Raw genomic sequence first — 27,535 nt, forward strand, 5'->3', positions numbered from 1 at the left:
CCTCTGCTCTCAGCTGTACCTTAGGTCAAGGGACACAACTCACTTCAGTCCCTACCTTACCTCTGTTCCATACAAGTTGGATAGCCCCTCACCTTTGTTGTTTACCTCAGAAATAATCATGTAACCAAGAAGGCTAATTCCGCAGCATCTTCAGCTTCCCGTATTAATACCACTTTGTGTCTCTCCCTTCGGGGGTGTGACACACAGCGCCCGCCCGCCTGGCTGGGCCTTGGCAGGCTCAGAGGTATGTGCTCAGGCATTTCAACTTCCAGTCAGTCTGATGCCTTCTTACAGCACTCCCAACCCACCACAACAACCCTTCCTGCCCCTATCCTCCCCCCACACACCTTCTAGCCGGCAGCCTCCCCACAGCACACCTTCACTGTGGGCTCAGCAATGCCCCCTCCCCTCGGGCTGTGTGGGGCTGCCCCCATACTGCTCCTCGGTCCGCTTCTGCCCTCTGATCACCCCCCCCCCCAACAAAGGCGCTAGCAGCGGCGGTGGGGCGGTACGGCCCCCCTGCCCCAGGTCGCTATTAGCAGGCGGTCTGATTCAGGGCTTTTTGTTCGCTTATTTAAAACACCAGCTCCGAAGCCTGCACTTGGCAATGCCCACAGCCGGCTGGCCCTGGCCTTGCCTTCCCCCTCCCGCTGTTGCCTGCTGCACCCACCTGTCAGGCCTTGTCCCCGGTCAGACCCCACGTTCTGCGGGCCAGCGGCTGGCTGGGGTCGCTGGGCACCGCGCTGACATCAGTAATAACACCTGGCCCAGCTGATCGGCAGGGCCCCACTGCCCCGACTTCCCCGCTCTGCCCTGCCAGGCTCCCTCCGTCCCGGGCGGCCCCCAGGTCCTTGCTGCCTCCGCCGGGTTCCCCCATCTCCCGGGCTCCCCCTGGACCTCGTGTCCCAGGCCGCCTCCCCCCGGCCCCTCCGCTGCCTGTGCTGGAGCCTGCCGGCTTTTTGGAATTCCTAATCGCGGCTGGCCCCTGTGATTGGCTGCTCGGCTCTGACCCCACTTGGGCTCCAGGCTGGGCGGATAAAAGGGGCCTGAGCCGGGGGCTCCCGAGCATTCCCGGGAGCGGGCACTAGGGACCGGCCGGCCGCAGCATGACGGGCAAAGCGGGAGACGCGCTCACCCACAGCCTACCCAGCAAACCCAAACCCGACAGCGCGGCCAGTGCGCCTGGGGCCGGGGCCGCCGCTGGGGCCAAGCCCAGCTCCGGGCCCACCCCGCCCAGGTGCACCGGCTTCGGCATCCAGGAGATCCTGGGCTTGAACAAGGAGCCGCCCTCTCACCCCCGGGCTGCCCTGGACTCCCTGCCCGCCGGGCACCTGCTGGCGGCCCGCTCTGTGCTCAGCCCCGCCGGGGTAGGTGGTGTGAGCATGGGGCTCCTGGGGGCGGGCAGCATCCCCAGCTTCTACACCCAGCCCACCTTCCTGGAGGTGCTGTCCGACCCCCAGAGCGTCCACCTGCAGCCCCTGGCCCGGGCCCCCGGACAGCTGGACACCAGCCAGACGGCCAGCTCAGGTAGGCTCAGGCTGCTGCCCGGGGTACCCCCATAGCCGGGTCCGCTCCCCCCCAGATCTCTGCCCCCCGATCGGAGGAGTTGGAGCCCGGGCGGCAGGGAAGCCCGGGCTCCCCCCCCCCCCTCCGGAGCTTTATTAAAATTCGTTCCGGCGCCAGGTGGATGGATTGGCGATGGGAAACCCCAGCCGGCGGGTGCCACATGGGGGGTGGAGACTCGGGGGATTGGGGGCGCCGTCCCCGCGGCTTCCCGGAGCCGGAGGGGCGCAGACCCCCGGGGCGCCGGAGCCCCTAACTCGTTTGCGGGCAATTGGGTGCCTCGCCGTCAGTTTGCTAGACGGCAGGATCCGCCCGGCCGCCTTCTCCGGAGCCCCGGAGCCGGCCGGGCGCGCTTCACCCGCAGCTGCCCGGGGGGAAGTTAGTAAATATCATAATAATTCTCCCCCCCCCCCCACATACATACATACATACACACACACACACACACACACACACACTCACACACCGCTTCCCGGCGGGGTCGCCTGCCCGCCTTTAACGCCCAGACCGCATTGCGAATACCCAGCGGGGATACCTACCGAGGGGGGCCGGACCGAACCGGGCCGATCCCACCCGGCCGCCCCTCGGGCGAGCCCCGACGGTCCCTGCCCCATGGCAGAACCGATTGTATCGAAATGCGGGTCCCGGCGCCCTGCACCAGCCGCTCCTGGGCGGGGAAGGGAGACCTCGAGCTGCCGAAACGACCCCCGGCCCGGGGGAACGAACAACCACCCCGGGCGGCGAATACAGGGAAGGAGCCGCCGGGCGGCTCCGGGATGCGCCCGGAGCCACGCCGGGAATCGGCCGGCGCCTCCCGGGTGAGCCGGGCGGATTATCCCCCAGAGCCCGATTTCCCCCCGCGGCGGGGTCCCGGGGGAGCTGGCGCAGCGCGGGGATTTCCCGCCCTCTCGGGGGTTTTGTTTTAAAGCCGCCTGGAATTAAAAACCAACGAAACTGGGTGAAATCGGGGCACAGGCGCGCAAAGAACCGGCCCTTCGGAGCACAAGGGGCCAAGCCCCGAGTCTTCCCCCGCCGCGCCCCAGGACAGGCGCTCCAGGAGGGCTCTGCCTCGCCCGACCGGCCCGGGGGCTGCCGCTGCGGGATCGCAACGAAATCCCCGCCGAACCAACGAAAAATAAAGCGAAACACTAGGGAGAGGCAAAGCAAGGGCCGTGCCAGCCCCTGGCACCCCGCGCCGGGCAAGGAGCCTTTGGCCCGGCCCCGGGACGGAGCGCCAGCGCCGGCAGCCTGGGGGCCTCTGCGGAGCTGGGAGAGGCGAGTCCCCGAGCCCGTCCTCAATCTGTGCCGCGTTTCTCTTCCCAGACTCCGAGGATGTTTCCTCCAGCGACAGGAAAATGTCCAAATCCTCCTTAAACCAGAGCAAGAAACGGAAGAAGAGACGGCACAGGTAGGAGAGAAGCCCGCTGCCCCCCTCCCCGCCTGTCCGGCTCCCCACCGGGCGAGACCCCGCAGGGCTACCCTGGAGCCCCCCGCACCTTGTGGGCTCGCCTGCCTGCCCCCAGCAGCAGAACCTGCCCCAACCTTGGCTGGTACCTTTAGGCCTCTCGGAGCCGTATTTATTATTTCTATCCCCGAGGCCCTGTCGTGCTGGGCACTGCACAGAGGCACGGGATGGCGCAGCTCCTGCCCCCCAAAGATTTTCCAGCCTCGGGGCCCGATGGTGCAGTTGGGTCTGTGCATGCAGCACCTCGCGCTCACTTGGATCCAGCTGCTGCACGGGAGGCTTGCATTGAGACAGAATGCACTAATTCGGTGTATCAGGCGATTGAAGGGGCTAGGGATGAAGGATGAGGACAACAGCGGTAGGACTGTCTGGTTGCATGGATTTGCTGTGCCGCTGATGGGTTTCAAATAAAAGGACGTTTTATTAAAAATATAAACAAACATGAATGCATGAGATCGGCAATCCTAGTAGCCAGCCAAGGCCGCAAACTGGGTCCAACCCTACCTTCCACCTCTATTCCATTCCTGTCTTCCTCCTCTAGATAGATCCACACACCCTTCACATAAGAGCTAATTCAGCCCATAGGAACAGGGGCTCAGGTCTGAACTCCCCAGATAAAGGCGACAGGAGGGAGGAATCTATCTGAAGGGAACCTTCTGCTTTTTGCTCCCCAGTCAAAGGAAGCAGGATTTGGGCTTTGATTATGAATCGCAGGAAAATTACCCACAGATGGCATTTGATTCCAGTTAAGATCCATCATATATTAGCTACTAGAGAGGCACTCTGTTGAAAGAGTTGCAGGGAACTGGGGGGACATATTTGCACATGTGGTGGTTGTGCCCAAGAATTAGATGGTTTGGGGAGGAAATTAATAAAGATATCCATCTTATGACAAAATGCTGGCTTCCTAGAGATCCCCTAACCTGTTCTCTTCACCAGTGCATTAAGTATCTGCATTTTAAACAGAATGACAAATTAATTTTTTTAATTGTTGTCAGTGAGACTTTGTATTGCACATTATTGGAAATAGGTGACCCTTCCACCTATACAATTATGATATAGTAAAATATGGACTGTCCTAATAGGAAAGCTTTCCCACCAAGTCCATAAACAAGAGAAGTGCCAAAAAGAGAGGATAAGTATTAAGACATTTGGTCATCTTTACTAGTGGATTCAGAGGAGGAGGAGGTGGGCTCCCCAGCCAGCAAGGTTATTTGAATAGTAATCTGATCCTGAATAAGTAATATACAATTTAGTATGTTAACGTTTTATTGTAACTTTGTAATAATAAAAAGCTTACCCTCGGGGATTTATTCCCTATGGCTCTGGATCCTGGAACCTTGAAACCAGGCTACTACTTTACTCAAAAGGTGTCTACAATTTTTAGGTATGCAGGTTCCAGAGGCACCAATAGTTTTAAAATATTTCCTAAAGTGACAAGCCATTTATCCCAGGGCCACTAGAAATGGAAGTAGTCAGGTTATTAAAACTGGACTCTGCAATGCAGTAGTGCAATTGTAGCATCATTTATTAGGCAAATAGCAGTTTCTATCAATCACTTATTCATTATTAATAAAGTATTGAAGATATTCAACAAGAGGTAGAACAAGCTGCTAAGGTAGATGAGGGAAGATGGCTTGTTGGTTAAGGCACTTGCGTCACAGCTTAGAGATCTAGCTTCAGTTCCCAGCTCTGCCACAGACTATGTGAAATTTTGCCTCCCTATGTCTCTAATCCCCATCTGTAAAATGCAGCTAAAAATCACTGAGCCACACAAACATTAGACACTACAGTGATGGCTAGAAGTACCTAGCTTGATTCTGGGATTGCCATGGCCAGGGATAGTCAGGACAAAAGGAGGTGGGACAGCCATCTATCAGGGATGGTTTAGGGATAATTAAATCAATCCTGCCACAATTCAGGATGGGTGGATTAAAAGATACCCTAGTGAAAGCCTAGCCAGGATGCTGTGCAGGAAGAGACTAAATATCCCAGGATGGGCTAGATTCCCTGCTAGAGGTTCCACCCCAATCCAGGGGGATTGACTAGTGACCTATGTGACGTACTTTCAAGTCAAACAATTCTATGGTTCCCCCCAGAGTAAATATGGACTCATTTCCTTTGTGAACTAGATTGGGCTTGAAGATGGGTGAGATCTCCATTAGGATTGGAGTAAGGATCACAATTGAATCAGGACTAGAGATGGATCAGGATACTGGAAACAGGATTTGCATTTGTTTATAATTTTCAATTTTGCATAGTAACAAACTTTTCATGTTTAGTGATTTTTTTTTTAAATAAGAAAAGCTTAAAACTGCCAAATCTGTCTGCTGTATCTGGGCTAAGTGACAACTGGAGGAGGGATTATGTATTGTGGTAAAAAGGACTTGGACTAATCAGATGTTTAAAAAGGGAAAATATAGGATGAATTTCAGGATATATATTCAGCCAGTGAGCTGCACTGGGCTGTGGCATCCTCTCCTGATGATGGTAGAAGCCCCAAACACTTGAGGCATTTATAAACTAGAGAATGTACAATAACAAATAATCCTGCACTGGGTCTGGAAGAGAGAAACCGGATGAGCTAATAGGTCTTTTTTCATTCTAGTGTCCATGATTCTACAAGAGCAGGAGCAGAATCCTTCTGAACACAGAGTAGATTTAGGAGTGAATTTAAATAAAGATCTGATTGCAGACTCGGTCCCCTGCATTCACAAGCCCCTCTTGTTAATAATGTTATTGATCTGGTAGAATCCTTAGGTTTTGAATGTTGGAAGGTAATTTTGAGACTGTTTCTGTTTGTGCTATTGGGAAGGCGTAGGATCTTTTGAAATTCTCTAATTAATTTATTTGAGTGAAATTTTTTTTTTAAAATTCTCTTTTGGGTGCTGTATCTCCTGTCCTATGGTTTGATTGTTTACTTTAAATGCAAGTCAATTTTAAAAAGCCAAACAAACATGAGAAAGCTGACTGCTGTGTAGGCTGACCACACTTAGAAATTGTAGTTTCAAAGGGTTTGGATAGCCTGAGGTTCAGGGAGGATTTCTGGCACCAGGGAGGTGAAGAAGGTCTTGGTACCTTACTTCCCCGTTGCTAGAATCTCTTTGCATTCCCCTGGAGTTGTGCTCTCATCTGTCTCAGCTTCCAGCTGCTGATTTTTTTCAATCCATCCATCCCAAGCTGAGAACTGGGCATACGGATGCAGGTTGGGACAATTGACCATTCAGGGCAGTCAGGAAGGATTTCCAATGATGGGTAATGCAAATCAGAGGAAGGGAGGGATCCGCTAGTGGGAGATGGGTTTTTCGGGGTTCCTGTGTGGAAGTCGAGCAAGGGAACTGGCACTGGGTTCGTGGCTGGAGATTGCATGCATGGGGGGGAGGAACTGGCTGGTGAAAGTAGTGAGGGCTGTGACAAAACTTTGGGGACTTGCTGAGGGTTAGGGATCTGAAGGGATTGGTTTGTTTGTAAGCAGGGAGAGGTGAGATGCTGAGAACAATGTCACTCCTCTCCGTGCCTCAGTGCAATCTTCTGGAGTGTCTGTGTGGCAAACATAAAGGGGACCATAGTGCCCGTAAATCAGGAAGTGGGGCCCTCTTTGAGGGGAAAAGAGACACTTCAATGTCTTTTGGAAGGAAATAATGTCTGAGATCTAATCTAGAGATTACGGTCATCTCAGTGATCCTGTTGGGGGAGAGAAACTGGAGGAGAGGCTGCCTAGAGGAGGAAGTGGTTGAAAAGGAAGGTGACTTGTGACTGTATAAGAACACAATGTCCTGGCACTTTCTGGGCTTTCTCTCAGCCAAGGGCCTGACCTTCTGTCCATAGAAAAACAGTAAAACACAATCTACATACGTTATCCAGTTTCTGAGATTTTCTTTTCCCTGTTTCTCCGTCTTTGTGACTGTTCAGCTTTCTTTATATTCTGATCAATGAGTTTTACTCCCCTCAGGACAATCTTCACATCCTACCAACTGGAGGAGCTGGAAAAGGCCTTCAATGAGGCCCACTATCCTGATGTCTATGCCAGAGAGATGCTGGCCATGAAAACAGAACTGCCTGAAGACAGGATACAGGTAATCATACCTCTCTGGGCCCTAAGAGCAACCCTCTCATCCCTCCCTTCCCAAGCAGTGTTCGCTCGCTCTCTCCCTCAGGAGAGGACACGACAGCTTCCAGCACAGAAATGGTCACATCGCACTGAATAAATCTCCACCCCTCAGAACCGAAACCTCTAGGCAGTCATATTTTCTTTGCTTCTTTGCAAACCTCTGTTAGGTGTATGGGTGTGGTGATTTGGGTGTGGTGTTTTGGGTGTGCGGTTGCATTGTGTGCTGCTGTTAGTGTGTGTACTGTCCTGTCCTGTTTTGTGTGTGTATTTGTTTGGTTAACTTCCATAGCACCTGCCACAAGGTGCCCAGGATAATGGATATATTTTACAATAGGCAGAATAGAAAAATAACCCCAAAATGAGGAGCTGCTGTACTGAAAGAGTCCAAAATGGTCAAAATGACCTGGATAGCCATGCCTTGCAGCTCCCAAGGGTCTGTGTGGACATGGTTAAAGAGGAAACTCCATAGAGACCTGATCCCAACCCAGTACAAATTGAAGCACTGACATGGGGAACAGCCAGTCTCTATTCTCTTGGAGGCGCATAGGAGGGCTAGATCTCATTGTCTGAGGGTGCATCAGATTGCCTAGTGTAGCCCTGGATAAGATTGTATTATGAACTCAAGGATGGATGAGTTTCTAAATAAGGCATGTGTATGTGCCTTTTGTGTCCTCTGTGTTGAACTCTCCAAACAGGGACTTGTGGCTCCCCAGGAAAACCTTTTGGGGCTGATTTTTCCATTGCACCCCTGCCTTCTTATTTCCCTCTGGCATTATATCCCTGTTAGATGGGGATTCCCTGGGTGGCATTGAACTGCCAGAACAGCTCTGTGTGTGTCAATGCCCTAGCACAGCCTTTGGTATAGGGCGTGTCAGGGCGTGGAGGGAGGGGGCGTGGTTGGAGAATGCTGTTCTCTGGCTATTCTGGGCTGGCAGACAGCCCATAGGGGCGCATTGAGGCCAGAACAGAAGCTAGAGAATACTTATGACTGCTGCAACTAATGTCAGAGGCAGTGTAGGACCCTGACAACCTAAGAATGTGGGGATCACAAAGGTAGCTTAAAGCCACCTCTGCTTTCCCTTCTCCCCTACCCCCCGCTCCTGGTTCCTGCACAAAGCGCAGGAAAAAAGCAGCAGAGTATGGAGCCCTTTGGCTTCCCTGCATGTGCTGATACAGAGTGAAGCTTCTGGGCTTGCAGGGTTGAAACTTGGCCTTGTTCCCCTGCATACCTGTGGCAGCTGCTTCTCTAGCTGATGCAGCTCGGCTGCTCTGTGAAGGGCTTGGCCTGGGTTCCTCTTCGTGCCACACTAAACTGCACGTTTTCTTACTGGTCCCCTCATTCTGTCAACTTGCCCCCTTGACTCAAATCTGCTCTTTCAGTCTGTGCCTCTTTCAGTGCCTCTTCCCTGCACTCAGGGGACCAACACATCATTACATGGCTGTTTCTTCAGCACTGGTAGACTGCCCGTTCCATGGGTTCACAACAACCTTAGATAACTCTCAAGGATACAGTACCGATGCTGTACATTACTGAGGTATAAACTGAGGGGTGGGGGAGGGGGGAGTGGCAGAGGAAAGGGAGGAATGGAGAGAGTTTCCCAAACCAAACAGCTTCACTTTTTTTCTTTGCAACACAAATCTTCCCCCACCAAATGCTTGTGCTAATCAAACGTACCATGTTGATAAAATCAAGTCCCAATCCTTCTATTGTGCTGGCATGACTCCTGGTGACCTCACTGCTGTTATCCTAAGCACTGATTTCCAGCAGGCCTGAGACATAATTAATTGGCTCCTTACCTGACATAGGAATGCCTAGAATAAGGTCTCTTGTTCCTTGTATTCCACGTTGGGATTTCACTGATGGATAGGTCCTGATGCTTCTATCAAGAAAGAATTAGATGGAGAGCCAGTTAGATACCTCTGGCTTTCTGGGATGTCGTCTCTCTGTGAATCAGGGTGTAAGAGGCCTGTGGGGAGATAAACATTGCTTGCATTCATCATCTGGAGCTAGAGTAGAAAGACTATTCTTTGATTTCCCACAGACGGGCCTTCACCCTTTGTCTGTCTGGGAATGAACCTTAGCCATGGACAAAACCAGACTATTGAAATCTAGAGACACCATTTACCGATCACGTCAGGCAGATAGGCTGGGATTGACCAATATATTCATGTGCTGCAGGTCAAGGTTACATGTGTAATGTCAATATCTGGGTCATTTTTGTGATGTGAGCCAATGTTTTCATCTGTCTTATTTAGTAGCTGAATAGCGCTTGACAATTATTTCTTCTTTCACGGAATTGCTATTTATATTTTACTCTGTCACTATCCAGTGAGAAACTGTTTGGCAACTTCTGTGCCACAACCTGTCATTGTTGTGGTCTGCCTACTCAACCGGAACTGGACTAGACCCATCTAGTAGGAGCTATAGACTCTGTAACGGGCGTAATAAGCATCAGCACTGGTCTCCCAGGAGGAAGTGATTGTTAGTGAAACTGGGATGGTATGGGAAACGGTAGCTTTTCATGGCATTATTGTATGGGGAATATGAGCATCTCGGGCCAGGACAGAGATCCCAGAATCCCATAAGAGACTCCTAAGAGATACTGAAGGAAAAGAGCAGGCTGTCTCCAAGGGGCCAGTACAGGATTGCTCCTCATTGTATATTTTCTAGTGTTTCCCTGGCTGCTCTTTCGTGTTATAAGCCTCCCCACATATCAGGAAGATGATGCTAATGCTTGAAAGTGCTCCTTGATATTTAGCTTCAATACCCCCTTTTTAAACTTTATCCAGTTACTCTCCTTTGTACCAGTCTGAATAATCTCTATCTCACCAGCCTTGAGATTTACACCCTCTAAATAGTGGTACACTGTTAACCTGTTCTCCTCTCCCCACCAACCTCTGCTCTCCAACCTTTAGTCATTGCTTATCCAAGCTATAATATCTTTTTTAATCATTCCTCATAAATCAGTCTCTCCAACCCCTTAATCAATTGGTTGCTCTTCTCTGAACTCTCTCCAATTTGTCAGCCTTTCTGGTAACAGGGGATCAAGAGCCTACTGGAATATACCAAATGAGTTTACACCAGTGCTGTACAGTGAGGGACAGCTACCTTCCTGCGTCCTTCTGCACATCTCTCCCCAAACTAGTGTTGGCCTGGTTTTGATTCCACATCACATTGCAAACTCCTATCTGTCTAGTGGCTGTCTGCTATCGCTCCTAAGTCTCCTTTGGACATTCCTGCCTCCCAGGTTTCCCTCTTCCACTCAGTATTTTTGGTTTCAAATTATTTTTCCACTTAACATATTAGCTATATTTTTTCCTAAACTGAATCTCTCCATATTCCCTGGCCATGTTTCTAATCTTTCCAGGGCCCTCTATATTTCTCTGTCCTCATGGGATTTGCAGCTCCTCCCAATTTAGTACCATCTGTGAATTTCATTAACATGCTGTTCACTCCCTCTTCTAGATCATTAATAAAGAAGTTATATAAGACTGACTCCTAATGCCAACCCCTGCACATTCCCACTGGACCCATCTTGCATATTGCAATTTATTACTACCCTTTGTTTTCATGTATGGGTTTAGTTTTTGGAGGTCACAAGCAGAGACCAATATTAAAATACTTAAGAAGTAAATGGAAAAACTGAAAGAGTGGTGTATAAGAACTATTCACACAAGCAATACCTGTAGCAAAGCACCATGTGTTCTTAACAGGTATCAAATACTGATAGTTTCTGGTTTTGATACATTATACTGCACTCAGTAAAAATATTCCCAGGTGCCCAGGTAATGAGATCATATGGATATTAATTCTTTAGGGCAGCAAGTTTCCTCATTGTCAGGATATCCCATTCTTTGCTGAAGCAGATGCTCATAGAAGGAACATGAGGATTTCCTCACTGGGCAGCATTAGAAAGTCTCCTCTATCAAAAGGAAACAGAGGAGGGAACTAGTTTTTTCTAGCAGGTTCTCTCTCTCATCTCCTAGTAACTTGCATTGTGACCATTTCACAAAATATCAGGATTAATGTGTAATCCCATCACACATGTTTGAAAGAGCCTATAGCCGAACTGAAGTGACATTTATCAAAATAAATTGAGGCCAATCTGTATGGGGCTAAGCAGGCTGCTACTGGATATGCACATGTTTAGTACTTGCAGGGTGTGTCTACACTGCAGCTGGAAGTGAGATTCCCAGCATAGGCAGGTAGATTTGCACTAGCAGGGCTTCAGCTAGTGCACTGAATGTAGCAGTGTGGATGTTCCAGCTCAGGCTCTCGAGCCCACCTGATCTCCTAGGCTTCAGAGCCCAAGCTCTAGCCCGAGCCAGAATGTCCACACTGCTATTTTTAGCACACTAGCTTGAGCCCCACTAGTGCAAGTCTGTCTACCCAGGCTGGGTGACTCCACTCCCAGCTACGGTAACATAAGAGATGAGTTAAGAGTCTGGCCTCTTCTACAAAATATAGTCACTCTGTCATCAGGAATCTAATATCCAACTCTATCTATATACTTAAGAGGGCAGATCCTGGTCTCTTAAATGTATTGTGTGGATTTTAGATACATTTAAATTCTGGTTATCTAAAATGTTATATTTTCCAAGCCTGGTAAGCCTCTTGTATTCAAAGTGCTATTGCCCTGTAAAAGTCCATGTATGGGATTATTGAAATAATGATATATTGGTGTAATTAAACTGTTGCTTACTGATCAAAGGAATATATCTGACCAGTCATATCAAGAAATTGGGTACATCTAGTAAGACCATGCCTGTCTTTTTTTTTTTGGTTGGGGGGTAGGATAATCTTCTAGGGGAAATGGTCATTTATTACAGAGGGGAGAAGGGAATGGAAAGTATTTAAGAATTCTGGCAACTCTAGTCAGTATAACCTTTGTATGGTGAGTAAACAATGTAATTATATTAGAGCCAGGACCGGCTCCAGGCACCAGCCGAGCAAGCTCATGCTTGGGGCGGCAGATTCCACGGGGCGGCATTCTGCCCAATCCTAGGGCAGCACGGCCGCTTATTTCGTTTGTTTTGTTTTGTTCGCCGATCCGGCCGCCCTGTAGGGGGCGGTGGCGCGGGGGAGGGGAGTGCCCTGCTGGGAGCGGGCTGCGCATTCCGTTTGCCCCAGCCGGTGCCAGGTCTGTAGCAAGCCCGGCAGGGCAGCCAGAGTCCTTACCTCCCAGCCAACCGGAGCGGCGCGGAGCCCTCCTGGCAGGCGGCGCGGCAGTCGGGGCCGCATGGCGAGTGCCCCGCTGACGCCCTGGCCACCCCCCTTCTCTCTCTCTCCCGTTCCCTCCCTCTCCCCCCCGGCCCTGATTACAGCAGATAAAAATTAGACTGTGTAGGAGAAGAGATGTATTCAAATGGGGTATCTAGGATTTGTGGTTCCATAGGGATCCAGTGCTGTTTGGAAGGGCATGGGCAGTATCTGCACTATTCTCATAATGGATCCAACAGTGCTGCTAGACAGTTAAGTTGTGAAACTCCAAACCACCGATGGATTATTATTATTTTTTTGGATACAGCATTATAAAGATATTTTTATCTGCCACCTGTCAAAATACATTTTAATATCACCCTGCAGTTGTTAAAGAAGTTTAAGTGAGATTGGGTCTGGAAGAATTGGGGGAAAGTAATTAATCACAGGGGGATGAAGAGGGGAGTTCATACTAATAATGTTTATTCAGGAAAATAGAGGTCAAGTATATTCTAGTTATGCAAGACTGTTTTCTAAAGTGCGGGGCTAAAGGATGATAATTCAACTTGAAAAGGTCTAAAGAATCTCTGGCTACATGGACTCCAATACTCAATTCTAATGTTCCAATGTCTAACTGAGTTGGAGCCCATGAGAATGGGCCATAGGGGATCTCTTAGGAGGTGAAACACAGAACCTGGGGGATGATTGTTATCCCTGATTTTTTTCCACCTGGAAATAGTTACTGGAATGAATCCTTTTGAGCTAGAGGAGCCATAATAAAAGAAAACGACAAGTGGCAGCACATTTAATTTATTGAAGACCAAGTTTTTGGACTCATAACCATTATTAAAGATCATGGCTGTTGAGGTCTGGTACAATTACCGTACCAAAGTAAGGAATTTTGGCCCCAATCCTATCACTCCAGGCTAGAAATGAGGACTGACCACTCAATGCAATCAGTGGCCTTTCTGGAATCTAAGGATGGAATTGCTGCAGAAATATGCAATTCATTCTGCTGCCTTAAGGAATATTAATATTATGAGATCATCTCTTGCCTGTGTAAGTACCATGTGATTGGTAAAGACCAGACCAGGACGAAATTCTTCCTGCTTGCTAAAACTTGGGATGATTTTATGCCCTTATCGAAGGGTAAAATAGGCCAACCTAAGGCACAAACGCAGGTTATGGTTGAACACATAGTTGGAGGTAAACTGCCAGGGCATACAGAGCAGTTTCAGGTATCAGTTAATTGGGAACCAGCATTTTTGTTAAAGATTTGTATAAAATAAAATAGTCTGTTCATCAGGGCTGGGGGCTTTGCCATGAGGTACTTTTGAAATAGCCTGTTCTATCTCCTCAACAGAGATATCATCTTCCAATAACTCATGGGGCACGTCTGGGCAGTGAAATCTCAGATAAGTGTTCGTTAACTTCATACACTTCTAAAAGCAGAGAGGAAGTGCACAAGTGAGATAAAAGTAAGCAGACATATGGATTAGTAACCATATTATTTTGAGTATTTCTCAAGGCACTTGGTGTTTCTCGGCACTTGTGTTTTAATTGGTATGTAAGGAGTTCTCTGCTTTACCACTTCTTGCGTAAAATGCTTGTTTAGTTCTAAATTCATATTCATTTTTTTCAGCTGAGTTGTTTAGCCCTTGCTGTAATGGGGTGTTTGTTTTCATTCCCCTTTGCTTATGGCCCTTCAGACAGTTTTCAGTGCACACACTCATGCTTGTATCCAAACTAATTATTATTCTAGCACTGCCAGAAATGTGCTAGTTGCTGTATGGGCACACAGGAAAATGTGAACCCTGCCCCAAAGAGTTGAGTTAAAAACAGCTGAATTGTGAGGAGGAGAAGTGATATAGTAGGCAAGAAAAAATTGAGTGTCTGGAATACCTCTTCTTAGTGCCATATATTTTTCACTTTTATTATGTAAACTATCCCTGACTATCCCTATATCTAGTCATTAATAGCTGGTTAGTTTCTTGTAGACATTGCAGTGGAAGTGAGTCTTGGGAAGGAATTAAATGAGAAGGTGGACCCACTTGAATGGCATTCCATGTGCAAGGGGTTGTGCTAACGAAAGCATGGGCATGTCCAGCTAAAACGAATTAAAATTTTGTGACTCTTGGTTCTCAAGGGCTTCATTAAACTGCAGATGCATTCAATCCACTGACTTCCTTCAGCCACAAATTAATGTTCGGCACTCATTTTTTTTTTTTAGTGTGTTTTTTACATATCGCGCTGCTTCTTGTTGTTTGTGGCTCTACCTACTAGATGTTAAGAGCCAACTCAAAGTAAGAGGCAACACACCCACACCAAGGAGCAGGGAATGAACTGTGAGTCAGGATTCAGAGTGGTAGCCGTGTTAGTCTGTATCAGCAAAAAATGTGGCACCTTAGAGACTAACAAATTTATTTGGGCATAAGCTTTCATGGGCTAAAACCCACTTCATCAGACGCATGCAGTGGAAAATACAGTAGGCAGATACATATACACAGAGAACACGAAAAAATGGGTGTTGCCGTACCAACTATAACAAGACTAGTCAATTAAGATGGGCTATTATCAGCAGGAGAGAAAAAAACTTTTGTAGTGATAATCAAGATGGCCCATTTCCAACAGTTGACAAGAAGGTGTGAGTAACAGTAGGGGGAAAATTAGCATGGGGAGATAGTTTTTACTTTGTGTAATGCCCCATCCACTCCCAGTCTTGATTCAAGCCTAATTTAATGGTGTCCAGTTTGCAAATTAATTCCAATTCTGCAGTTTCTTCTTGGAGTCTGTTTTTGAAGGTTTTTTTTGTTGGAGAATTGCGACTTTTAGGTCTGTAATTGAGTGACCAGGGAGGTTGAAGTGTTCTCCGGCTGGTTTTTGAATGTTCTAATTCTTGACATCTGATTTGTGTCCATTTATTCTTTTGCATAGAGACTGTCCGGTTTGGCCAATGTACATGGCAGAGGGGCATTGCTGGCACATGATAGCACATTACTGACATGAGTCAGGAGTGACTGTTCCTCCTCCGTCTTTCCTTGTGCTGAAGGAATAAGTTACTGAGCCCCTTGTTGGGGAGTGGCTTACTCCCACCTACTTTCCTGCAACAGGGGACATTGGGTGCCTAGCTCTTGCTTTCCCCACCACAGCCAGGACCATGGTCCAGGTAAGAGTGTGAGGGAGGTCTCTGCATGGGTGAGTACAGCTGTTAGAGTCTAGACATGAGTTACACTCCTCAATATGTGTTCCATTATTTTCCTAGAGATAGAAGTTAGGGGTAAAACTTTCAAATCGCCTCAGTCTTGTTTTCAACAATGACTGAAAATGGGACCAAGGTGCTTCTGAAAATTTTACTCTAAATGTCTGTGCTAGTAACTGTCATGCTCACTCCTTCCTCTGGCTGAGGAATTCACTTCTCTCTAATCCTCTGATACTTCCCCAACTTTTCATGACCTGAGTTGGGAAAAAAAAATTGTGGATAGCCCAGTATCTTCAATAGTTAATTCTCATCATACCCTTGGGTGCATGGCAAAGGGACCAGCTGACTGGTATGTGTTCAGATTTCCCCTTAGTTGCTTTATTTTTATAAAATTTTCTTCCCTGATTTTGTTGAGTACAGACTTTTTAAAATGCAGTTCAATATCACAGCCATTTTAGAGTCATGGTTAATTTCACACACCCCTCTTCATATCTTAATGGATGATTGTTTTCTATAGCGCTTCTTTTTCCTGATAGAGCTCTAAAAGCTGTCTGATTCTTCTTTGCCAGAATTAATCCATCCTGCCTTTTGGCTGCCCTCTATCTTTCCCCTGTGATTGGGTGGTGTTGCAGCAGGTCCTAGGGCCTATATATAGATATAAAAAGCATATTGTCACTCTTGTCCTGCATCCTAACCATTGGGCGCATCAAAACCAGGAGAGAAGTCCTGGTGCAGGTGCAAATGACTCTTGTCCTTCCCTGACTTGAAGCCTGTATGAGCCACTGTGTGGGAGAAACCGGAGACTGAGGTGAAGAAGAAGAAACTGCTGCAGTTATGCTCTACAGCAGTGGTGGCTTCTGAGGCCTGCTGCAGGCCACCTTGGCTGGAGGCGGTGCGAACAAACAGGCATCTCCTGACTCTAATCTGAGCCGTGCTAATGGCCGGAGAAACTCCTGTAAACAGATCAAGTGAAGCTGGAAGCATTAGCTTAGAGCCTGCCATGATCTGACTTTGGGTATGAGGTGGTGTCTGCTCCCTTGCCATGCAGCCAGCCTGAGAGGGACTCTGTGTCAGTCCCCAGCTGGGGTGTCATGCTGTGCAGTCTGAACATAGGCATAGCGGAAGCTGCTGGCTGCTAGCTAATAAAGCTTGAAGCTTTTATTAAATATTAATAAATAATTATTATTAATACCACCACCTTGATTTGCATGTTTCTTCAAAGCCCCAGCAGAGGAGGTGTAAGTGCAGCATAACTGGTTTTGTTGTCTCCCTCTTCATGCCGGTGTGCGGAGCATCAAACACAAACTCCCAGGTGAAGTTTTGTGATAAGGAGCATGACGTCGTGGGGGAAAGTATCTTTCCTGTGACCCAGAAGTGACTGACTGCTCTCTGGCTATTGGGGCTCCTGGTCGATGCAACTTGGGAGGGGAGTGTCAGGCCCCCAGGGCAGGTGGCAGCACTTTGCTGGGATAGACTGCTGTCTTCAGCCAAGCCTGAGCCACGGTGCTACACAACTGATCTGACCTATCCATGCTACTGAACTGAGTCCTGTCGCCATGCTGCTGGAGTATGGACATCCTGACAGTCCTAGGCCCTGTCATCCACCAGAGAACAAAAGGCTCCATTCGCTGTCAGCACCATGACAGAGTCTATTTCCTGGTCCCGAAAGGTCCAATCTGTCACTATTCCTGGGGTAAGGATATGCCCAGAATTGAGGCCTTAATTCAGCAAAGGACTTGCTTAAATGCTTTGCTGACTCGGGGCCTGAATGCAGCGTTCCCAGAGGGCTAATACCTGAGCTGTGTAGAGGACAGATGCTCCCCTCTTTGTTCCTTGGGTGAGGTCATGGCGTACGCTGTCCAGCAGTGCATTAGCTTTTTTCCTTGCCATATCACAGGGCAAGCTCCTGTCTAAACTGCACCTGCTGCACTACACCTAGCCCTCCCTGGCCCTTCCGACTTTCTACACTGTTCTCACACCTCAGATTCCTCCCTCTCAGTGAGTACCTGAGTTTGGGATTACTTTTAGCCAGCTAGGTTAGCTCTGTTTATGCCAAGATGAATCACATTTTGCTGTTTCCTGCCTGTATTTATAATTGCTATCGGTCTCTTTGTATTTTTGTCCTGCCTGATGGGTGTGTGGCTCCTCCCACTTCAGTAGCAGCTGAGAATGTTCTCAAAATGCACCTGAATTGGCCCCACTCTTTGTTACTGGAGTGCTCCTGTTGATTTATTTATATTACAGCAGCACCAAGCAGCCCCAGTTGTGATTGGGGTGTCACCATGCCAGTGCTGTACACACACACAAGGCAAGAACCAGTCTCTGCCTGGAAGATCTTACAGTCTACACAGCCAAGACACACAAATGGATCACAGTCTGGAAATGCCAAAGTTAAGCTTGTACATGCAGGCCTGGGTCTGCCTTCCTGTGTGTATATATGCTTATGGTGGGCCCGATTCTCCTCTTATGCTGGGGTAACACCAGTGCTTTCAGTGGAGCTGCTTCTCATTTACAGCAGTGTGGACAGTTCTTAATTACATAGCCATGTACTATTTCTTAAACACAATAAAAATTACAATTGTTCTTCACCCTTAAGCTCCTCTGTGTAGCATCCTGCAGTCCTGCCCATTGAGCTGTGAAGGCCAGCTGGAGTTTAGGAGAGGCACATACATAGAAACAGTACGTGCCTATTGCACAACAGGTTAAGTGCCAATGACTGTAGCTGGCACCTGAGCAGTTGTGCAAGCCTGAGAAGAGAAAGGGCTCATGGCACCTTCTCTTCATTCTTGTGCCCCCACCAGTGGCTGGCTATGATGTGCTCGTAACGCACAAGCTCTGCTTCCAATTAGTGTTCCTCTGGGCTCTAGCTACCTGATGAGGCTGTGGGATGAGATGGGGCAGTGGCCCAGGGGCAGGAACTGAGCCTATGGGAGCATCTGCTGCATTTTCACCGAGGTTGGCGTCACTCTCCCTCTAGTGTGTGTCTGCCTGCAAAAGGTAGACTGTAGCCCTGAGTATACAACTCAGAATGCTAGCGACATTGGCCAGTGCACACTAGCCGCCTAAGCTAACAGCAAAGCTAATGTAGCCGTGAACTGCCTCAGCCCCTGAATTTCACCAGAGTTGCTGTACTGCTGCCGGGTGATCAATTGTCGAGTTTGTGGCTTCTGCTTAAATGATTAAGATACAGACCTCAGTGAGAAGTGACCCTAAAGGACTGACAATAAAAACACACTGGGCCGTGTTGGCCATGAAATTAACACAAGTATAATGGAAAAAGCTGGTGGCTCCGTATCTGAGAAATGGGAAGTGATCATGTAACTAAAGAGGATATCATCATATCATATATGCACAAGGGAGCAAACCAGGGCATTTCCAAAGCAGTATGTCCTGCAACCTTCACATTCTCTTGACTGAGACAGGCAAAGTACAATTCTTAGCAAACCAGTGGTGATAAAAAGGAGTTTTAAGAAAGCCTCCCGCAAGAGAGACATGCGAGTCTACTGGGTGATTCTATAGTGAGGACCTAGCACAAGATATGGGGATCAGGTCAGATAAAATAAAATCTGCTGCCTCCTCTCTGCCAAAGCTAATTCTTTACCCAGGTGCTGGATGTGATGACGGGGATTTCCCACTGATTACAGTCCTTGTGGCGACAAATGACAGCAGCAAAGGAAGACTTGGTATGACCAAGACCCATTTCAGAGTCCTGGGAAGATACTTAAGACAGGAGTGATACTGACCCTCTCAGCAGAGATTCTTCTAGTGCCAAGTGCAAGAGAAGGAAAGAGAAGACTGGTATTGGAGACAAACTGATGTAGGATCTGTCAGTGTAGAGAAGGGCTTGCTAGTTAGATCTTTGGAATGCCCTCTGTGAGGAAGAACAGGAGCCAGGCATCACTCAAGCAGAATAGGTTCTGATCTCCTAGACACAAGGGGCCTGATGATGCCATTAAGGCATGCCCTGAGTAGGGGAGGGTGGAGTGGCTCTACCCCACTGGGAACTCAGAGAAGCATGATGCTGCGCAGAGTTCTTCAGTGTGTAGGCAAAAGGCACACGTTGCTCCGCCCCTTAAGAGCATGCTGTCAGTGCTGCTTTCTGCCAAGTTGGGCCAGTTCTGTTGGCCAGGGCAGAATGCTTGGCTCTGTCTCCTCCTCAACAGTTCAACAATGTTGTGAGCATGATGGAAACTCGTGGGAATCATCGTACTGACTGGAATGTATATAGGGGCACAACCTACTTGGAAGAGGAGGTGGAGGACTAACGAAGTATGTCAGAGCTGTTTTCAGTGCTAGGGAGCTACAACTGGACAATGAAGAATGGTGGAGACATTTGGGGGGAATGAAAAACAAAGCAGAAAGATCTCTCAGAACAGGAAAAAGACGAGGAGGACAATTTCCTGGCGCAGTTCTCGGTATTCTCTTCTCAGCTCAGCTCCTGGGGAATTTTGATTATCCATGTATGCTGGGTCACAAACAAAGCCAAGCAAGCCTCATCAACAGGGTTCCCAAGTTATACAGAAAACTCCTTTCTGTTCCAGAAAGGAGAAGACAACAGGCAATGGAGTTTTGGGAAGAAGAAGGATAAAGAAGAGACAGCAAGGGCAAGGGTGCACTGCACTGGAGAGGACGTTCTCTAACATGGGTAGTGGATCATACCATTAGCCATTTTGTGTTCTAGCCAAAGTAGAAAACATGGGTGTGGAGACCTGTGCTGCAAAGCAACCGAAAGTGGTAAGTGTGAGGAGGGAGCTGAAGGCTGGGAGTGAGAGTGCTTCGTGCACAGAAAGAGGAAGGGAATGGAGCAAAAAGTTCAGGAGTCATGAATGGGGCGAAGAAGGCCAAGGGTGCATTAAAAGAGGAGTGGGCAGAGTGTGAGGTGCAAGAGGGGGGTAGGAAGAGACAGGAGCTGAGATGTGGGCTGCGGCAGAGCTGTGAAGTGCCCATACAGTGAGGCTAAATAGCAGTACTTGCCTTTTCTCTCTGGTGGCTTCCTGTCTTCTTGGGCACTGGTCAGAGAACTGTCCATATCTGGCCTGGTCTCAGTCTTTTCTTCTCCTTCAAGGGCAGGCTTCTGTCATTAGGGATGATGTTGGGAGGCTCCATAGCCCTTTGTCCTCTGCATTTGTGCTGACCCAGCCAGGCTGGGCTACACTAGCTGTGAGGAGAGGCAGAGGCAAACCAAGCCAACAGGGATGATTGTAAATTTTTAGAACTTTATATGGGAAACCCTCAAATTGTACTGGGAGCATAAATAATATAGAACATTACCAAAGGCCCACTATTTATAGTAATGAACTATAGGTTACCAACTCCTTAACCTTTGTGAGCTTCTACATGCTGGGCAGTTAGTACCAAACGCATTGTGGGTTTTCCTCACCTAGTGGGCCATCACTTTTCCATTAGCCACCTATAAAATATATTCCTTCAATAGACGTTCAGTCACACTCTCTGTTCATGTATTTTAGGTCCTTTGTGGATGGGCATTTCATTTACTACTTCCAGGATCTGTTTGCATCTAACACAGCTTTTTGATCAATTCCTTTTCCCACCAATTATATTTCCGTTCGGTTTATTCCCTTGATACTCGCTCTCTGGTAAGTCTAGATTTTATTTCCCTCTACTTCCCTTCTCGAATAGCGTCTGCTCACACACCCAGGTCTATTGTTTTCTGCTTCTGCTAACCTCCTTCTTATTCCCCAGTTCCCTACTTTTATTCTTCTCTTCTTCTTTTATTACCGCACCTCCTACCCCAGCTCTGGTTCCTCTGCAGGCTCAGCAGCTAGATCCTTCTCCTTCCCTCCTTCTTCTCTAAAATCTTTTTCCAACTGCCCCCTTCAGGTGGGTTCCGAGCCTCTGCCCCAGCTCAAGCTGCCCTCTCGTTGGCTGTCTTTCTGCCCAGCACAGCATTCTGTGGGGCAGGTGCTAATGCCAGGGAGAGGGTTTCTACACGTATTACTCCTCTTGGTTGTCACATTCTTCCACCTGTTCTGCTGCTCTGACTATGGCCATCTCGCCTGTTGTGTCGTCTGGTGATGTTCTGGTGATACTTTCCTTTGTGCTTCATCTGACCTGGTGCATTGGACTGCTGAGGGTCTCTTCCCCGCCCCATACACGCGGAGGCCTGGGGTAAGAGCTGTCGTGAGCATAGTGGTAAAATGATTTCTTATTGCATGAAACAAGGACTTGCCAGCACCACTTGCTATGTAAATGACCAAAGGAGATGACTAACAATCAAGAAGAAAGGGAGCAGGATAAATAATCATAAATTGGGTATTATTCTTTATAGCGCCATAACACCTGGGGACCTGCGTCAATAGCAGGACCCTGTTGGGTAAGGCAAGGAGTGTCAAATGTATTGACTGCAGGCTGGATTTGGCCCGTCTGCTGTATTGTTGTGGCCTGCGTGACAAATTCAGATTGTGCAGAATGTCATGACCCTCTAATTCCTGAGCTAAAAGCCTAAGCTCCGTTAGCTAAGGCTGTAAAAGCTGCCTCAACCTCTAGCTGTGGCCCAGTCACCACTAGAGGGAGACAAAGCACCACACTGATCAGGCTGTTGGTTACATTTTGTAAAAAATTAAGTTTCTAGCCCTCATGGTCGCAAAGAAAAGCTTCAATAGGTGAACAGAGAGTAAATGGATGCACTGCTGTCTTCCTAAGTCTGCAGCCAGCCTGAAACAATGGCTCAGAGAGGCATTCGCTGCTCAGACTCCTATTAATTTCATTGAAGTGTCAAGCAAAAGGACATGTTAATGTCGACATGAATTGTGTTACTGATCCTTTCAGCAAATGGAATGGGGGCAGTATTCGGAGAGGAGCCCAGCGGATTGGGAATGGGTACAAGGAAGAAAATGCACAGGGAAGACCTGAGGGGAGACAAAAACCAGAAGGAAGGAGAGAAACAGACAAAGAAGGAGGGAGAAGGAAGAGAAACAAAGGGCAGAAATAGCTGTGGCCTACAGGAGAGATGCATTTTTCTGCCAAGTGTTACTGAGTGTGACAACAAAGTAGTTAATTTAGAACAGGAACCCAGCTTCTACCCTTGATCTGTGTCAAATCTCCTATTGACCACAGCAGATGTTCTGCTGTGGATGGAGATGGGTGTGGAGTCCTAGAATTCTGCTCCAGTCCCCTACCTACAGTGGGAACGCAGCCCTCCTCCCTGAATGAGTTTGGTGCCCTGCTGGTAGGGGCTCCACAGCCACAGTGCCTGCCTGAAAAAGCTTACCGCCCAAGTCATTCTGTTAATACACACATTAAGTGTAGCTCAGGAGTCTCGAGGATCCTGCATGGAAACCTCTGTAGTGTTGGAAAGTCCCTGAGAACTGGACCCAGGTTGAGGCACTTCTGGGAAATTCTGTCTGTCTATTGTAGGTACTGATGGCTCCCATTACCATAACACCTGAGCACCTCACAATTGTTAACAGGTTGAGCCTCCCAAGACCCCTCCGTGGGAGGGAAATGCTGTTATCCCCATTTTACAGTTAAGGGAGTGAGGCACAGCCAGGCTAAGGGACTTGCCCCGGGTTGCACAGGAAAGCTGTGATAGAGCAGGGAATTGAACCTGGCTCTCTGGCTAGCACCCTAACTCCGGGATCAACTCGCCTGCTAATTGCTGGTGTGCTAACTGGGAGGTTTCATAGACTGTGTGATATTCACCCCTTTGTAGTGTAGCCCCCGGGATGGAGCTGTGTGTGCTCTTCCTCTCCCCCTCTCCTCCAATGTATATTTCACTGGGCAATATTTAAACCTAGATGAGCCTCTGGAGATCTCTTGCTCTTCCCCTCCCCCTGCTTCCCTTTCTGGAGGTTTCCCTCCAATGGAGTATGGAGATGAATTTTGGACAGCGCAGAAGAGGGGGAGCTGGTTAGCAGCATCAGTGTCTTGTAATCTCCTATTGATTATTCATAGCCTAGTCTCAGTAAACGGGTGGTTAACCATGTTGACATCTGGGCACACTGGCTGTTGTACATGCGCTCTCTCTCTCTCTCTCTCTCTGTGACATTACCCTCATGCTGCCATAGTGTCCGTCATCCTGAAGAATGCCAAAGCACTTACATTCTTCAGTGTGCATTGTGTTTAGGGACTACTCACCAAAATATGGCCACCTCTGGAGTGGAACATGACAGTTGTAAACAAAAGGCCTAGAAGTCAGTGCAGATAATCATGGGCTCAGTTTGGCCCCCAAGGCTGTAGCTCTCTGTTACAAAAAGTGCCATGGGAGATTTAATGAGTGAGCCTTCGGTGTAGCCTGATACCACACTGGTTTTATATCTCCTCCGAAAGTGTGCACCCATCCTAGCACATTTCTTCCCCTGGGGGAATGGGGGAAGCATTGACTCAGGAGGGAGAGCACCCCCTGCTGAGTTGCACCACCCCCTGAAATGCACCACACTGGGGCATTTGGGTTGGTACAGAGTCAGAGAGGAGAGCGGTGCTACAGCGCAACCCATACTACTTCCTATGTCTCTTCTTTGGAGGCCTCCTCTCATCTAAATGCTGAGCAGCCCTGACTGCTTATCTTACGATTTCTGATAAGTTGACCGGCAGAGATGGGCCATATGTTCATGGAGAGAACCCACACAATATGGAAGCAACAGAAAGGTATCTGACTGTGGATAGACTCCAACAGGGCTTGCCTTAGCTCTTCAGGCACTTCTGATGCAACTAGATTATTCCACTGGCCTTCAGGAGATTAGGCCACTTTCTACTCAGCCCTCATACTTCACTTGTTACTTGTGGCCCCTCAGATCAGCTTGACACATGGTGGACAAGACCGCACAAAACCCTGTGAAGTGCCAGCCTTTGTGTTAATGTAAAATGGATCTTTGGACTTGTCTAGATTAGGATTCGTGTGTATGTTTAAAATGTGTTATCTACAATGTTGTATCTAGCACATTTGAAACCCAGTGCTGTATTTTAACATGTGTTCTCTGGGCAAGGTGAACCCTGGACTCCCTCTCTAATCCCTTTTTTGTTTCTCTCACTTGTGTCCTGTCTCAGCCCTTCAGGGCAGGGCCTGGGTCTCGCTTGTTTTGTAAAGTTCCCAGCATGCTTTGGGGTGCTGTTAAAAACAATCAATAACAACAATGAAGCCCTAAAAGTGGTAAAATTCTTGCTCAGCCTGATCTCCAGCCATGGTGAAGTCCACAGCCCAGGGCTCTCCTACTTTACCCTCCATGAGTTTGAAACTGAGCTCCGCCTGCCTTAGCATCCCCACTGAGCATGGCTACCCTGCACAGACAGTGTATCAGGTATCCAGACCCACCCCCACTTAGTGCTTTAAAGAAAATATCCAAAGCCTAGATACCAAACCAGGACTGGATAGGAAATCAGCAGAGTGTGGAGTGTTGGTGTGATATGCTCTTGTTGGTTACCCACGAAGCATGTATCAAACAAGCAATGGCACTAGTTCAGCCTGGAGGTGACCGAAGTATGGATCGCTGTGGTCAGGTCCACATTCAAGAGGTAAGGGCACTGTCTCTTGGCTAAGTTGGAACATAAGCAGTTCTGACTCCACCTTCTGTCTGGGCTCCTGAGAGCAGCAGGGAATCCACCTTAAGGCTGGGAAGACAGACACGTTCTGCTGAGGGCACAGCCACGGCTACTACTCTTCCTTCTCTACCAGCAGCACCTCAGTTTTTCAGGATTGATCTTGAGCCAGCTGTTTCCTATCCCCATTCCTAACTCCATCAGACACCGGGGCATTAGTAGGATAGTATGTCTGTGCTTCACGAGGACAGCAAGAGTGGGGTGGCATTGATATATTGATGGTATTGTAGCCCACAGTGTCTCTCAATCTCCCCTGCAACCTACCACAGGTGACGAACAGGGATGAGCTTGGTGGAGTGTCACAAGTGAGAGCCCTCAGTGTTGTGGAATAGTGCCCATCATTACCCGCAGGGATCTATTCAAGAGGAAGAAGTGAGGCTAGCTGAACGTAACGCCTGCTGCCCCTTCTCGACTCCCATAGGTGGGTCAGTAGCATTACATGATGGAAGTGATGAAAGATGCTACCAGATCTAGCAATGTTAGCATGTCCATAAACCTTAATATTACATTAGCTTGTCCACAGTCCATCAGTGACACTAGCACTGTTTCCATGCCACATGCCAGTCTGAAATCAGCCTGGAAGGGTCCAAGGTATTGTCGGAGAAGAGGAACTAGTGTAGTTAGCTTGCAGCAACCTCATCAGGGAGGTAACCTTGGAGGGAGAGATTTCAGACAGGTCAGTGGTTGGTAAGATCACTAGCAGCAAGTGACAGCTTCTCAAATGAAGGCCAGGCAATTGCATTTTTTAAAGTTGCACATAGATTTACCCTCCCCCTCAAGAGGTGTGGATGTGAGTCCAGAGGCAGAGGTAGTTGTTACAAATTGCTGAGCCTGGAAGGAAAGGCCTTTGTCCTCCAGCGTGGTGGGATCCATCTTCCTGGTGTCAGTGCAAAGCTCCCTTGTGCTGTGCTTAGGCAAGCAGCAGGGACAATGCTAGTCATGACTTCTATGATCAGCCATGCAGGCCGTGTGCCACCTTTACTGTGCTCGTTTAACTTCATAGCCCTTTTACACCCTCCATAGAAAGTGATGTCACCATAAATAGTGCCAATAATCTTGACATTACATTTGAATAAACAGCAATAAACAGCTTCCTGGTTTATAAACATGGTGCAGCCTCCTTGAGCAGCCTGGAAGTTTCCAAGCCAGGCCAGGTCTTCCACTCCTGGGCCTGTAGGAGGAGGGCCCAGTACCTATCTGAAAGCAGTATCTGAGCCAAGTCTACAATTGCACCCCTGGCTGGCAATCAAGACTTGCTAGGGAGTTATCAAGATCCAGTCAAGACTTGCACTGTTATTATAATTAATTGATTTATTAAGCATCAACAATGTGCTTGGTGATGTGCAAAGAGAGAGAGTCTCTGTCCCAAGGGGTTTGTTTGCAGCTTAAATCGGACCCAGAAGATGTAGTGGGACACATTTAATGCAAAGGCAGAGGGATCAATATCGCTGCAGTGGTGTTTTTATTTCAGTGGATTATCACTGAAAGCACTGGGGGAAGAAGGGTTTTGAATCAGGAGAGGGAAGCTAACTAACTGGTGCCCAAGCTGAGGGAAGCATAAGAAGAAAAGGCAAAGCCAAGAGTGGAAGGAGGATGTCAGGAGAAGGATACAAAGGAAGGTGTGTCATCCTTAGGAGGAAGGGGAGGAGGAGTGAGGGATGAGATGCTGACAGGGGCAGGATTGTTCAAGGCTTTGAAGGTGGGGACAAGAAGCTCCAATGTGATACTCAAGGCAAGAGGAAGCCTTCTCTCAAGGAAGAGTGAAGAGGTTAGGGGAGTGGCATGTTCACAGCTGCCGAAGGGGAAGATGATTTTAGGAGCAGTGTTTCACAGACTGGAGGGGAGGTGGATGGAGAGGAGGTGGCTGGAAGAGAGGGCCAGCATGTTGATATAGGTTTTAGTGGTTGGAACTGAGAGACAGGAAGGGGTTTTAGAGATGACATAAAGGAGAAAGTGCCAGGACTTGTCAAGAGCTGGATATGGGGAGAGAAGGGAGCATCAGAAATTAGAGGTTGACAGTCTGGATGACTGACTGACATTGGTGTTCTCAATGTGCTAGATAATGGGAAGCAAGGAGAGAGCTCGGGAAGAGGTATGAGAAATTCAGCTTTTGCCTTGTTTTGTTTGAGATGGTTGCAGGACATTTCAGAGAAGTGCCAGTCAGAGATGCCAGATTAGACAGGGAGATGTTAGGAATTGAAGTAGATCAGGGAATCATCAGCATAGAGATGACAAATGAGACTATGGGAGCAGATAAAATCACCCAAGAAAGAGGGTCAAGGGAAAAAATCCACCCAGCAAAGCTCACTAGCTCCTTGGCCATGATCTCCTGGCCATCAGGTGGGGTTTATTATTCCCTGCTATTTTCTCAGTCAGAGACCCCTCCTTTTTATGAGTTGTTATTCCGTAGTGGAAGGGAACAGGTCTGGTAGCCTGAGAAAG

At 48.3% G+C, this 27,535-nt stretch overlaps 1 protein-coding gene across 1 annotated transcript in view; it reads left to right on the forward strand.

Moving 5' to 3' along the window:
* The first annotated feature begins 1,106 nt into the window (after positions 1–1,106).
* VSX2 (visual system homeobox 2) overlaps positions 1,107–27,535 on the forward strand; it is a 42,728-nt gene continuing 16,299 nt past the window's right edge. The window contains exons 1-3 of the mRNA XM_024192711.1: positions 1,107–1,527; positions 2,887–2,971; positions 6,981–7,104. Coding sequence (XP_024048479.1) covers positions 1,107–1,527; positions 2,887–2,971; positions 6,981–7,104 — 630 coding nt within the window. The remainder of the gene's footprint in view (positions 1,528–2,886; positions 2,972–6,980; positions 7,105–27,535) is intronic.

The sequence above is a fragment of the Terrapene carolina genome, unplaced genomic scaffold (genome assembly GCF_002925995.2).
Source record: "Terrapene carolina triunguis isolate 2854851 unplaced genomic scaffold, T_m_triunguis-2.0 Scaffold96, whole genome shotgun sequence".
NCBI classification, from domain to species: Eukaryota; Metazoa; Chordata; order Testudines; family Emydidae; genus Terrapene; species Terrapene triunguis.